Here is a 12,347-nt window from a genome sequence, read left to right as displayed (position 1 = left end):
TTTTTCACATTATTTAAGAATGTATTGGTAGTAATTACTATCAGAAAGTTTTCTATGCATCACATGCACAAATTGGACAAGTTGGACTCAAAGTCTGTCTTAACTAAGGTGTGAATGTGTTGCTACTGTGCAAAGGAGAACGACTCCTCCAAGCTGTAGTAGTTTTGTGTGCTTGGTGTGTCTTAGACCCATGGACTACATGTGAAGAGTAAAATGTGATATTGGTGTGACATCATCACCTGGCTTTGCACATATGGCATCACATACTTTGAAATGATTGGGAGTACATATGCACTTTAATAACTGCACAGGCACTTTAAGAGAAGCAACAGCACTTTATTGAAGGTTTGCACAATACATTTGAACACATTGCTTTTTGCACATTTTGTATGGATAAGTATCTTATTGAATATTTATTGTCCTTCTTGTAGGTTTGGGCTTTGTTGGTGGGAGCTGTGTAGGCCACGCAGTTCCACCTCGAAGAGAGGGACTTAAGATTAAATGTGCAGGTTGAATTATGAGGTAATTGAATGAATCATGAGCTAAACTGAGAAGGATGCATTGCTTGATGTATGTTCGGTTGTGTTGTTCAGTAAGTGTGTGCATGGAGTGAACAAAGAAAGAAAAAAAGTGTATTGTGTACTCACCGGTCTTTGTGTCCTCAGGGTGTGCAGGCAAAGGGCTTCCCAAAGAGACGGACTCCGGTTTTATGATTCTGGGGGAAACCGAGTGTAAATTGGTGTTGGGCGTGTGTGTGTGTGTGTAGTATAGGAACAATTGGGTTTTAGAATTCGTTCAGGAAATCTAAACTTGCACTTATTTTCATAAGAATTGTCAAAAATATTTGGCGAGATGCCTCCTCCGCACCAGGGGGCGCTGTGACGGTGTCCGTGCTTTTATGTCGCTAAATGGTGCATGCCTCCGCTCACCATCGGTTTGTGTCTGCCCAGTCACAGCCGCACACCGCCCTTCATCATGTCGGACGCCCACCTGCTCAGAGTGCTGCTCAACCAGCGGCTCGCGGCCGCGGCCGAGGACATATGGGGGCTTTTTCAAAAGACCATATTAGAGTATCAGCAGGAAGTTGTCCGCTCCAAGGGAGAAATCGTTCAACTCAAACAGCAGGTCGGGCAGCTGACGACGTTATTCACGACAGGTCCGTGTCGCTGCCATGTTGCCATGTTTACAGCGTTTCTGGGCAGCAGATTGTCTTTGACTTTGACTGAGCCGCAAACTTCACGAGCAGCAAGTAAAATGAACTGGCGGTTAAAACCAGAGTTGGACAGTAATGATGTAGGCTACCTTTTATCCAAGAAGGTTTCAGTGCCATTTGTTGAGTGTTTCCATCTTCTTCTACTTTACATTTACTTATATTTAAACACGCTTGCAGTGCGGTGCACTGCATTATTGGCCAGTCTTGATCGGGCGCCGCATTTATTTTGTGTATAAAATGTCAACAAACTGTTTGTTCAACCAAACCCTGCAATTATGAGTCACCCTTTAACTTAACGTACATACCTTTTGATTCATGAGAGGTGAAGGGATTGTACCTAGAGGACTCCCACATGTTTGTACTTTTAATAACAACAACTCAATACGTCATACACCACTAACTAAAACGTATCTTACTTGGGCCAAATATACATTTGTGTTGGTTATTTCCAAATATTTATTCAATGGGTTTCGGCTTGTGACTTTTCTGTCTTTCAGACACCCAGTCAGCCTCCAAGGATGCACTTTCTTTACAGCAGCCTGACCAAATTCCCATTGTAAGGAGGAAAGACACCCATTACTCTCGTGAAGTTAAAGAAGAACAGGTGGATCTCTGTACTATCCCAGATCAAGAAGCTGATTCTTCTGCCTATAAGAAGATCAGATGTGCTGAATCAGAAACAATTACTTCAGTCGACAGCCAGATCTTATCAACTTTCAATGCAATAACCGTGACACTGGACGATGACAACGAATGGGATGAGAGTGATGGCTCCTGTTCCTACTCTTGTGGTCAAAATCATGGTTCCGCTTCTTTTAGGGCACAGAAACGAGCCAAGACAAACAAGGGGGATTGCCGTTTCTGTGGCAAGAAGTTTAAGAAGGACTCTGCCCTGATCAGACACATGGATGAGATTCACATGGGAGAGAGGGCCTTTAAATGCTCTGACTGTGACAAGGAGTTTGCTCGTAGGGATCATTTGGCTGTGCATTTAAGAATTCACACAGGGGAAAAGCCACACAAGTGTACTTTCTGTGGAAAATCATTTGCTCAAAGTTCAAATCTTAATGTTCACTTGAGGATGCACACAGGGGAAAAGCCCTATTTTTGCAAATCGTGTGGCAAAATGGTTGCCCATACCACTCATCTCAAAAATTGTGGCATTAGAGAGTCGAAACAGGAGAAGTCATTTCGCTGTGTAGTTTGTGGCAAAAAATTTCAGACTGCTTCGAAACTGAAGGCACACATGAAGGTCCATGAAGCGAGGAAACCAACCACGACTGTGTAGCCTCTAAATGGCTCTGACCATGACACAGAATTGACTAAATGGTGATATTTTATTTATTTATTTATTTTCTATACAAATCTGAAAGTACACAGTTTATTATTAATAATAATAATAATTCTTTCTTTACAGAGACTATAAGCTACTATAACTACTAAGTGTACACTAATGAGAAGATTGTAGCCTGTGTAGAAAAGATATCCAGCATTTGTTTCTCACTGATGATAAAGCACTCAAGCTACTTCAGCACTTGAATATACTTGAAAGGATAGTTCTTGACTGTAATTGTGGTGGTTACTTTGTTCTGATTCCTATGAAAGCAGAGCTTTCTTTGAAGTTTTGTTGGTTGGGTGCACATCACAGCGATGAAAAACACAAAAAGAGAAAAAACAAAAAACAAAAACTCAAACAGCATTGCTTTTTTGCCATGAGGGTTTTGACAGATAGTTTTTGTGGTTGTTTCAGAGTCATGCATATTTAACAATAAATAGAATAAATAAAAAGCATGAAATATTAGAAGTAAAAAATTCACTTTATTTGTTCGCTTGTAGTTAAATTGCAGCTATCTTTGATTTATTACTGAATCTGGTGTTCATGCTTACTTATTAATACTTACACTGCTTGCTAAAACACTAAAAACCTAATGTAACATAATAGGATACATCTCAAACCTGACTCTAGATTCAGTATCTAAAGTGACATCTTTGAAATACTACACACATATCCATGGGCATTTATGTATAATAGATGGCCAGAGTCAAATGATATACAGCTCTTCCTCCATATCACCCAAAAATTAAACGTTTATAATCCGATGACCTTGAAAATAATCATAATCGCAATAGAATAAACTGTTAAATGCTAAAAAGCGAATGTCCGCACTCAGCGCCTTGACAGCAACAAAGATTGTCTATTTATAAGAAGAGTCGCTCTCCGGACCTCTGATAGTTCCCAGGTCGTCATTGGCAGCAGCGTAATCCTGACTCTTTGAAACGGGACGGAGTGAGACGTCTAGACTCGTCTTCCATCCAGGTTTGTAGTCGGCGGACAGAGATGGTGAGCGGTGATGGAGAGTTTATCTGCAGCACTGACGGACTGCAAGAGACAGGAGGACCGAGTGAGCGACTGACGGTAAAAATCTAGGCCCCGGTGTCCGGGCATGTCGGGCTGTTTGACGGACAAACAGACAGTGTCTCCGCCTGCTAGCTTGTACTCGCGTTAGCTGACCGGCCGCCGTGCTGGAGCCAGATAGCGGAAAGTGTTGTTGTCTGTCGGTAGCTAGCTGGAACGCTTCATTAGCAGCTAATATCTTTCTCAGCTGATCCTGTCATGACCCCCCCACCAGAGGACAGAGAAAACGGTTTTGTTCCCTTCACATTCCTGTATATAACAAAAAACGATGCACAAATAAATCTTGTCAGTGTTTCTTCAAACTAGGCAGTTGTGTGTTTGTATCAGAGGGTTTGATACTGAGGTGGCCCTGCCAGCCGGACTTGGTCTGAAGTGTTTGTGCACAAAGCTGCGGATAGTGTGTCCCGTATCAGGTTGCTGTCTGGGCCCAGAGCTGGACTCTTTTTCCTCTCAGGGATCAGCACCACACAGGGCTGCTCGTGTCTCAGTTACATTTAATCAAAAGGACATGTAGAAAGAGCAGATTGCGCAATAAATTATTCCAAAGTTAAGATTTTTTTGTTTCCTCCATATGGAGCAATCGGGTTCCTTTTTTTGTTTTTGTGGACAAAGTTTGCAGAAAGTCTGAATTGAACCATAACCATTTGTGTAATTGCGCAGTAGGTTACAAGTCCACTTGTAACCTACTTTCAGTCCAATGCTTGCTTTATTTAAAAGTATTCTTTTCCGATCTGCTTTATATTAGAGCAGGAATGTCATGATTATTTTAGACATACATTTTTGCCCGCCTCCATGTCCAAATAAAATAGTTTGTTAGATGTTGTTTCTTTTGTCTTAACCCAATGATATTACAGATACTGTCCTACATGAGAGAAAGATGAAGCATCTTCTCACATTTGAGAAGAAGTCTTAGCTGTTTAGAAGTTATTTTGCCAGTAAATCTGAAGAGTTGATCAAATTGTAAAAGGCTTAGAACTGCACAGTGAAGCACTGCTTGTATCCAATCCTCATGCATGTTATGAGGATGCTTTTGTCATTGTTGAGCAGTTCTGCTCTGACTGAACAACCAACAGACAAGGCTTTAGACTTAAATAAAAATCAGTCTTAGAAATGACTGAAAGTTTTGATCGATAATTATCACCCCGCATTGAAATATTTTCACTCCTTTTTGATGATTTTCCTCTCTGTTACTTTCACTTTTGTTTCCCAGGTACACAAGGTCATCGGGTCCTGCTAGGATTACTTATGGAGCCATATATCATGCCCTTCCACTCCTTTTCTCCCCCTCCACTGGATGATGATGGTGGTGGGGAGGCTGGATCAGAAGAGGATGAGTTTGGAGAGTTGGGAGGACTTCCTGTCAGGGTTCCTAGGTGTCCTCAAGGTTTTGATGATTCCACACAGTCAGCATCCAGCCTCAGAGGGCCTTGCCAGAATACAAAGGTAGCCACCAATAACCGCAACTACAGCTTTAATCACCAAGTTGAACAATCGCAACCTGTATCTACTGTGAGCTCTGGATCTGGTAGGGGCCAGATGGATGTGGAAAGGCAGGAATGTAATGCAGGATTGTCTTTGCACCTCACAAATGGATATGCTGAAGGCGACCACACCTCTGGAGCCTCTGTGTTGGGCAGTTGCTCTTTCAAGGAGGAAACAGGATTTGCTGATTTCACTGTGTTTACAGAGCAGGCAGCACACCCCTGGTGCTGTGGCTTTTCTCCCATTGGAAGCACAGAGCAATGGGCTGGCAAAGGGGCAAACCTGGGTGAACAAATCTGCAATCCAGGTGATGAAATTATAATGGACTCTGAGCCTAGATCTCATTGTACATTTGAAGCAAAAGAAAATATTTGCACAAAGGTCAAGCACTGTGAGAAAAGAGATGCAGCACTTGTGCGACTGTCTCAGGACCACCCTCAGGAAGCTGCAGCAGCTTTGGGATTTCCATCTGACCAGCCTAATCTCACAGAGGAGGATGTGGGCAAGCATGGAGACCGCTGGAGGGAAAGGATGCATAGTATAAATTCTTTACAAACCTCAGAGGTGAAGGAGAATAGAGAGAACCACATTTCTACTATCCTTCAAACACCGAGTGTGTATGAGTCTGCTTCAGACGACCCGGTGTCCTCCTGTGATGATTTGTCATTTGAGGGAGTTTCTGCTGACTTGGAACCAAATGTTTCATCTCTTGCTTCACAAGGTGATCAGACTGACTGGGACCTGACTGATGATGAAGAACTGGGAAGCTACAGGCATCCTGGTCTTTTTGACAATAGCAGCATGGCAAATGTCAGCCATCCAGCAGAGCAGAGTTTTCATCAATGCCACCAACCCACAACTCAGGAAACCTCTGATACCTCCAACCAGTCACACTCTGTATTATTTAAAGAGGACCAATTTGAAAACCACAATGACAATAGTTCTGAACGGCCCACGGACCAGGAAGGTTTACAAACAGCTGATGTGAGGGTGCAGTGTCTAGGGAGCCTCCCACCAAGTGACAGCTTTGCAGATTTTTGCTCAGCACCCACACATGTGGGTGGAGAAGGTTTGTGGGTGGAGTTCCAGGATCAGAGGACTCATGAAGAGGTGAAAACCTGGACAGAGATCAACGACTCAGTCAGCAGCCTTCAGACTGATGAGGAAGTAAAAGGCAGGGTTGGACAATATGGAATTATAAGGAGAGACAGCTGTCAGGTGGGAGACATTTCACTGAAAACTGTCTTTTTGTTTTTAGCATCAACAATACAAGTTTGACACCAGTCAAAAAATTATTTCTTATCATATTTCACAACTCCTGCACTGATTTTTCACTTTGCCAGGCGTCATTGTCATGCCGTGTACAGCAGCTCTTCTGGGCCAGTTTCCCAGAGGTAGCAGTCCCAGCTGTGGAAGGTGAAGCAGATCAGCTTAAGCTTAGTGCTCTGCTTCACACCCGACAGCCCCTTGAGGGTGATGAGAAGATGCTAGAACTCAGTGCTGCTCAATGGTGAGGATAACCTCCTGAATTAGGAGGGCAGTAGTGATCTGATGGCAGTTATTAACGTTTACACTTCATAAGAGCAAGTTTACAGCTTTATTCCGTATATTTAAAACGAAAATAAAACAAAACACATTTTTTTTGTCATGTCAGTCGTAAGTTGATATGTTGTCAGTAGTCACGGTCAGCTCTGGCTGTCAAGAATCTAGACTAAATAAATAAAAAAATTTGTGTTGCATTAGTCGTTATTATAACTGTTGCCCTTGCTGACCATTTATATTTAGCCTCCTATTTCTCAACTCCAAATGTTAATGTTTTCTGTGGATGTCTTATACAGCTTTTTAAATTCTCATAATTATTCAGCATACAGCAAGGCCTGTGGTGGCCATATCAAGACGTCCACAGTGCATTTGGCCTCCAGTTTCAGTGGGGTAGTTCCCATACAAACAAGTCTCTGCTCAGGTGCCTCGGTGTGGACACGAGAAACATTGTGAGTATGATAAAACTGAGTGAAAAAGCTGAATGATTCACGACGTTATACACATGGCTATGGGCTATGTTGTAGTCTGTCAGTATATTGTGTGTCTGAGGTATCTTCATGGCCTGTTTTTATTTTTTGTGTCTTTACCCTCTGAAAGGTCTTCATTGGTGTGAAGAAGCAGCCAGTGACTGTGCCTGCTTTTGCATCCAGCCTGGTGAGACAGCTGCAGGACATATGGACAAATAGAACCTTTTACTCGGAAGAGGCATTGTAATGTTGCAAGAAAACCAGTTTTAGTGATGTGATAGAAGACCTTACTAAATTATGTGAAGGCAATATGAGTCAGGGCAGCTTCAGTGTAATAAAAAGATGCTTTGTCATTTTTGTATCTCCAGTTTTAGTCCGTATAGTTCTATATTCTGTGATTCCACTGTAATGTCCCACACTGTTTTTGAATTTCTTTCCCTTCTTAATCCCATCTTTCATCAGGGAATGCTAGAGCCCACCAAAGAATCATTGCAAGTAGTCTGTTCTCCAGGATACACAGCAGTCACAGCACAAACAGCTACAGGGATCCGGACCCCTCCAACAAACGTAGTTCGGGTAAGCTGGTGTATTTAGTTAGATTTGATAAATTTAAAGAGCATAACACATGAACACATTAAACTGTAATGCCATCATGAATTTTCTTTCTATAGGAGGCACTCCCTTCCAGCCAGCTGGACTGGAGCAGCCGTGGCCTTAGCAGCTCTCAGGGCGGTACGTCCCCTCGCCGAGCCCCTCACTTCTGGGGTCGGAAGTAGACTACCACCAGTCCCTCACAGGGGTTCTTCTAATAAGCCAAAACCTTTGAGAGTTTACTATGGACTCCACCTCCCTTCCTCCAGGGCATGTCTGCTTCTTTTTATTTCCCACTGTGTTTCCACCTAAATCAGCCACCAATCACTTTGTTGTTCTACTGAATCTCCTCTAATGAACAACATAACAAGTTACATCCAGAAATCATGATTCATGAAAAACAGAAAAGTATTAGAAGTATAATATCAAGCAAACCCAAAACTGAGACTTAAAGTAAAAGATATGTGAACCCAAACAGGTAACTGACCCATCCGTCACAATTTTTGTAAAGCAGTTTCCGGAGGAAACACTTTACCGCCTTCCCTTTTCCCACCCTTCTGTTACTCTCTCTTATCTTTTCCTCCTTTCTACATTTATGAAGATTTTATCTCAGTCTTTATCAGTCCCAGCTTTGAAGGGGATCCCTGGAATCTTCCTCTTCAAGTGGTGGCACCTGATGTGGATAGAGTCTACATTTGGCTTTATCCAAAGGACACTTTTTTACTTTACTTGCTGGTGGCCTCTGTAACTCTAATCCAGGGTTAAATCTGTTGTGTACCCTCTACACATAGTGTAAATCTGACAGTATTAACACATTTTCTGCTTTTCTTTAAGTTTTGATAAAAACTATTAATTTGTTCATTATTTTCTGATAAGGGGGTTTCATATGTTAACTTTGGAGAAAAAAAAATTATTTACTGTAAAAAAAGTAAACAAGACAGGTAACAGGTATAATTCTTTGCTCAGGAAAATTAGATGTGGATCAATCTCAGTTATGTTTTTTATAAACAGCGACCCCTTATCCTAAAGTATCAATCTTAACAGCAACCATAAAGAAGATTTAAATAATATGATTATGGGAATAGAACAAAGTAGAGACAAAAAAAAAAAAAAAGAGAAGCAAAGGATAGAAGTTAGAAGAATTACTGTTGGTGCCCTAACTTTTTCGCAGCAAATCTATATACTTGTGTTTTGTTGTAACTGGTAACATGCTGCTGGTTTTCAAAAAAAAGTTCAATCTAAATATTTTTTAGTTTACCGCATGACAAAGACCACCATAATCAGAGTTTGCTTATGGATCAGTGACAGACGATCAACGTGTACATGAAGAATCTGTATTTCTGCTGCATGTGTTTGAAGTAGCTAATATGAAAGTATGCTAAATAATATAGTGGGGCACCAAGACACAGAAAATGTACAGACTAACAAAAAAAAAAAAAAACAAAAAAAAAAATAAAACAAGCAAAACTGAACTATTGCAATGGGTCAAAGTGAATCTTTACTTTAGGCTGGTTTTTGGAAATGACTTCCTAATTGTCAGTTCCATATGTGGTATTGCACTGTTGAGTTTAAAACAAGCTTTTCTCCGCTCTGCTTCCATTTATGTCCAATTATGAACCTCATCGTTGTGATCCATTCACATCAACAGTATAAAGGCATTGACATTCGTGATGCAATAATGAAGTATGTGCACCAGAGGGCAGTGAAAAGCTCAAAATGGGTTTAATGTAAGAGCAAAATGAAAGAATTTAAATAATTTAAAGTCTAACTCAGAAATCAACTACTAATACAAATAACATACAGTACATGTAGTTTAATTTTTTTTGTTGTCTCTTCTATTCATTTCTGAATTAAATATTTCTTTTTCAGATGCTTGGTTATGTGAAATGTATCTTTGGGCATTCAATTGATTCTTTAATTGATTAATGTATGCAGGTGGGGTGGTGGTGGTGGTGGGGGGGGTCCATGTAATAATACAAAAGAAGAAGAAATGGTAAGCGTTTGGAAATAATTGACAAAAGCAAACAAGACAAAAACTGATATGACAAGTTTGTGTCATTACTGTATTAGCATGCTGAAGGGAATAGCATTTGATTCCAAAAACACTTGATTTGGTGACAATAATTATTACCTAAAATCTTTTTCAGTGTCTCATTATGAATCAAAGGTGTTTTTACAACCTTTATGTACCTGCAATCACAGTATTTCATAATGAGTTGTGCCTTTAAGCCAACAATGATTTCCTTGATGGTGAAAATCTCTTTGGACCTATAGGTTGTTGTATTTTTTTTTGTTTATTTACTGCTCGGATTCAGATTTAATGCACTACAATAAGGCCTTGTGGGAAATTCTTGTAAATACTGAAATAAATCAGTGGATGATTTCTGCTTTGCTTTTCCTCTCTTCCCTCAGCTTTTCTGTCTTCCTAGAAGTCGTGTCACTTCTCACTGTGGTTGAATACAACATTGGTGTATTCAAACTGCTGCACAGTGGTCTGGGATTTGCATCTTTTTTTTTTTTTTTTAAACAATGGTTCTTAAAGTTTTTAGCTTTGATGATTTAGACATGATGCTGCTGAACCTACTCTTTAAAACCAAAATATCTGACAATGTTGAGACTACATATTATAGCCAACCTCTTGTTCTCACCTTGCACTTATGTATTGGTGCAGGTGAAAGTAAGCCCTGACATCACCATTAGGTGTGTGCGACCAATACTTCTTAGTACCACATTCTTGTACAATCTGGCATCTATATGTATGCATGAAATCAGGGTTGAAGTAGTATGTACATTTTGTGTCTAGAGTTATGTTTTTACAATATATGAAATGCAAAATGCTGTTTCCTCCAACTGTGAAGCACTGGGGCTGTTTGTCACACCTGCTGCGTTGTAGGTGACCTTATCATGTCAGTACAGCTTCAGTGACTTCATGCTGAATGGTGACTCAAGATATCTCACTGTGAAGGGACCTGAAACCGAATAGAAGAAGTCAGACAACATCAGCTTTGCATGGCTTTTGTCATTTGCTGTGTCACTCTCAATCTTTCAGTCCGTCCACTTTCTCAGTAAAAGTAGGTCTCAGTCAAAAGGACAGGTTCAGTCTCCTTTTATGGATGGAAAAAAAGTCAAGGTCCTCCATTCCTCCTAACCTACTGTCTCCCCTTGTAAGCACAGGCTGTTCTGCTCTCAACTTGGATTATTTTGGTCCTGAGGAGAGCAGATCAAGCAGCAGCAGCTGTAGCAACAGTCCTCCACCAGGTCAGCATGTGGAACTGAAAAAGAAAGTAGATTTTATGAACTGTCTCTCAGGTTTGAAATTATGATAAAACTGTTAAGCAGTTCGGTACATCTTTGCTATATTTTGTGTGAGTATGTCAGTACTTTGTGCTTTGTCCCTTTTGTAACATGTTTTATGTGTTTGCTATACACTCCCACATGAAAAGGAGTTGACCGTGAACTGTATAAGCTGACCATCAGCAAATGGGAAACCAGCGCTAATAGCTGCCATTTAGAGGACACTTTGAATCGCCTGATGTCTGCTGCAGAGAACACCAGCACATTGATCAGGTCAGTTCTGCTGCTGCAGCCATCCTCTTACATAATCTTATTTTGTTTATATATCACTTTAAGGTGTTAATGCATTAATGCAGTGAGCAAAAAACAAGCTCACACAGGCAGTACTCATCATCATTCAATGTTTGTGTGTATTCCCCAGAAGGAACCCCAAACAGGATGAAGAGCTGAGTGGGGAGGCTGACAGGGTGATAGCTGGACTTCCTAACCTGTCCTTCATGACAGCCAAGATCCTCATGTTCCCAAGTGTCCTTGTACCCTGAGGAAGCAGTTCGTCATTGTGTTCATCCTGAACACATTCAGGCCCCAAAGGGTGCAGGGTTTAAATTCTGCATACAGATCCAACTTCCTGGATCAAAATGGTCAAAATACTCCACCTACTGGATATCTTAAGTTTCAACTCCCAAATAAAAACCACTTAATTTCATTCAATGTGTTAATTTAACTGTACAATATTCTGCAAAGAAGGTGGTCTGCATTTTTATGTATCACTTGTTTTGCACCCAGTGTTGGTCTTCTTAAAGTCAACACCCACAGACACATACCTGTCATTCGCTAAAGAGCTATATACTGAAAACACCAATTTAAATTACGTTTGAGTTTTCATATGCTTATCTGATAAGAAATTTCAACCCTTTTTAATACAAATAACATACTGTTTTTCCTCCAGTATAAATGGGCTTACCTTACCATACCTGTTCCACTCATGTCTGCAAATAATTACAAATTAAAAACTTATATACTTCTATAATAGTATTCAGGTCCTTAGCGACTGAAGGGACCGTGTGGCCGTTGCGACTGTAATAATCTTGTGACTTCCAACGCTTATGACTAAAAACAGTTTTTGGTGATTTTGCAAAAATTACGATTACAGGTGGAAACAGAATGACATTTTAAAAAATTATACAGACTTGGGATCCGTTGCCGCAATCGGGACGTAGTTGTGGAGAGGCTGGCGGACCGTGCGGGGAGTGCGTGTCTTTTGAAGGGCTCCGTCACCGGATGAGCACCCTTCCCTTCCTCCTTTGGGCCGGGCTGCTGTGTCTTCCTTCCGGCTCGCCGA

The 12,347-nt window shown here is 40.9% G+C and overlaps 2 protein-coding genes and 1 long non-coding RNA gene across 4 annotated transcripts; 2 read left to right on the top strand and 1 right to left on the bottom strand.

Annotated features, from left to right (window-relative positions):
- Positions 1-915: 915 nt before the first annotated feature.
- Positions 916-2,937, top strand: LOC115055810 (gastrula zinc finger protein XlCGF52.1-like). The gene is made up of 2 exons (XM_029521836.1): positions 916-1,156; positions 1,711-2,937. The coding sequence occupies exons 1-2, from the start codon at positions 916-918 to the stop codon at positions 2,499-2,501; spliced, it is 1,032 nt and encodes a 343-aa protein (XP_029377696.1). The 3' UTR covers positions 2,502-2,937.
- A 539-nt stretch (positions 2,938-3,476) lies between these two features.
- On the top strand, positions 3,477-11,596 carry aftphb (aftiphilin b). The gene is made up of 10 exons (XM_029520525.1): positions 3,477-3,629; positions 4,840-6,329; positions 6,455-6,621; positions 6,976-7,102; positions 7,251-7,307; positions 7,583-7,696; positions 7,792-7,852; positions 10,886-10,969; positions 11,155-11,278; positions 11,427-11,596. The coding sequence occupies exons 2-10, from the start codon at positions 4,875-4,877 to the stop codon at positions 11,545-11,547; spliced, it is 2,310 nt and encodes a 769-aa protein (XP_029376385.1). The 5' UTR covers positions 3,477-3,629; positions 4,840-4,874; the 3' UTR covers positions 11,548-11,596.
- On the bottom strand, positions 10,189-12,328 carry LOC115055079 (uncharacterized). 2 transcript variants are annotated; one of them, XR_003841653.1, is made up of 3 exons: positions 12,196-12,328; positions 10,861-10,983; positions 10,189-10,680 (listed from the first exon to the last, which is right to left on the bottom strand). It is a non-coding gene; the product is annotated as an uncharacterized LOC115055079 (long non-coding RNA). The 2 variants fall into 2 exon arrangements; XR_003841652.1 differs by having other exon boundaries at positions 10,189-10,983.
- Positions 12,329-12,347: the final 19 nt, after the last annotated feature.

This window comes from Echeneis naucrates, chromosome 15, assembly GCF_900963305.1.
Source record: "Echeneis naucrates chromosome 15, fEcheNa1.1, whole genome shotgun sequence".
NCBI lineage: Eukaryota > Metazoa > Chordata > Actinopteri > Carangiformes > Echeneidae > Echeneis > Echeneis naucrates.
The sequence above is the reverse complement of the archived record's forward strand: the minus strand, read 5'-3'. Positions and strand labels throughout refer to the sequence as shown.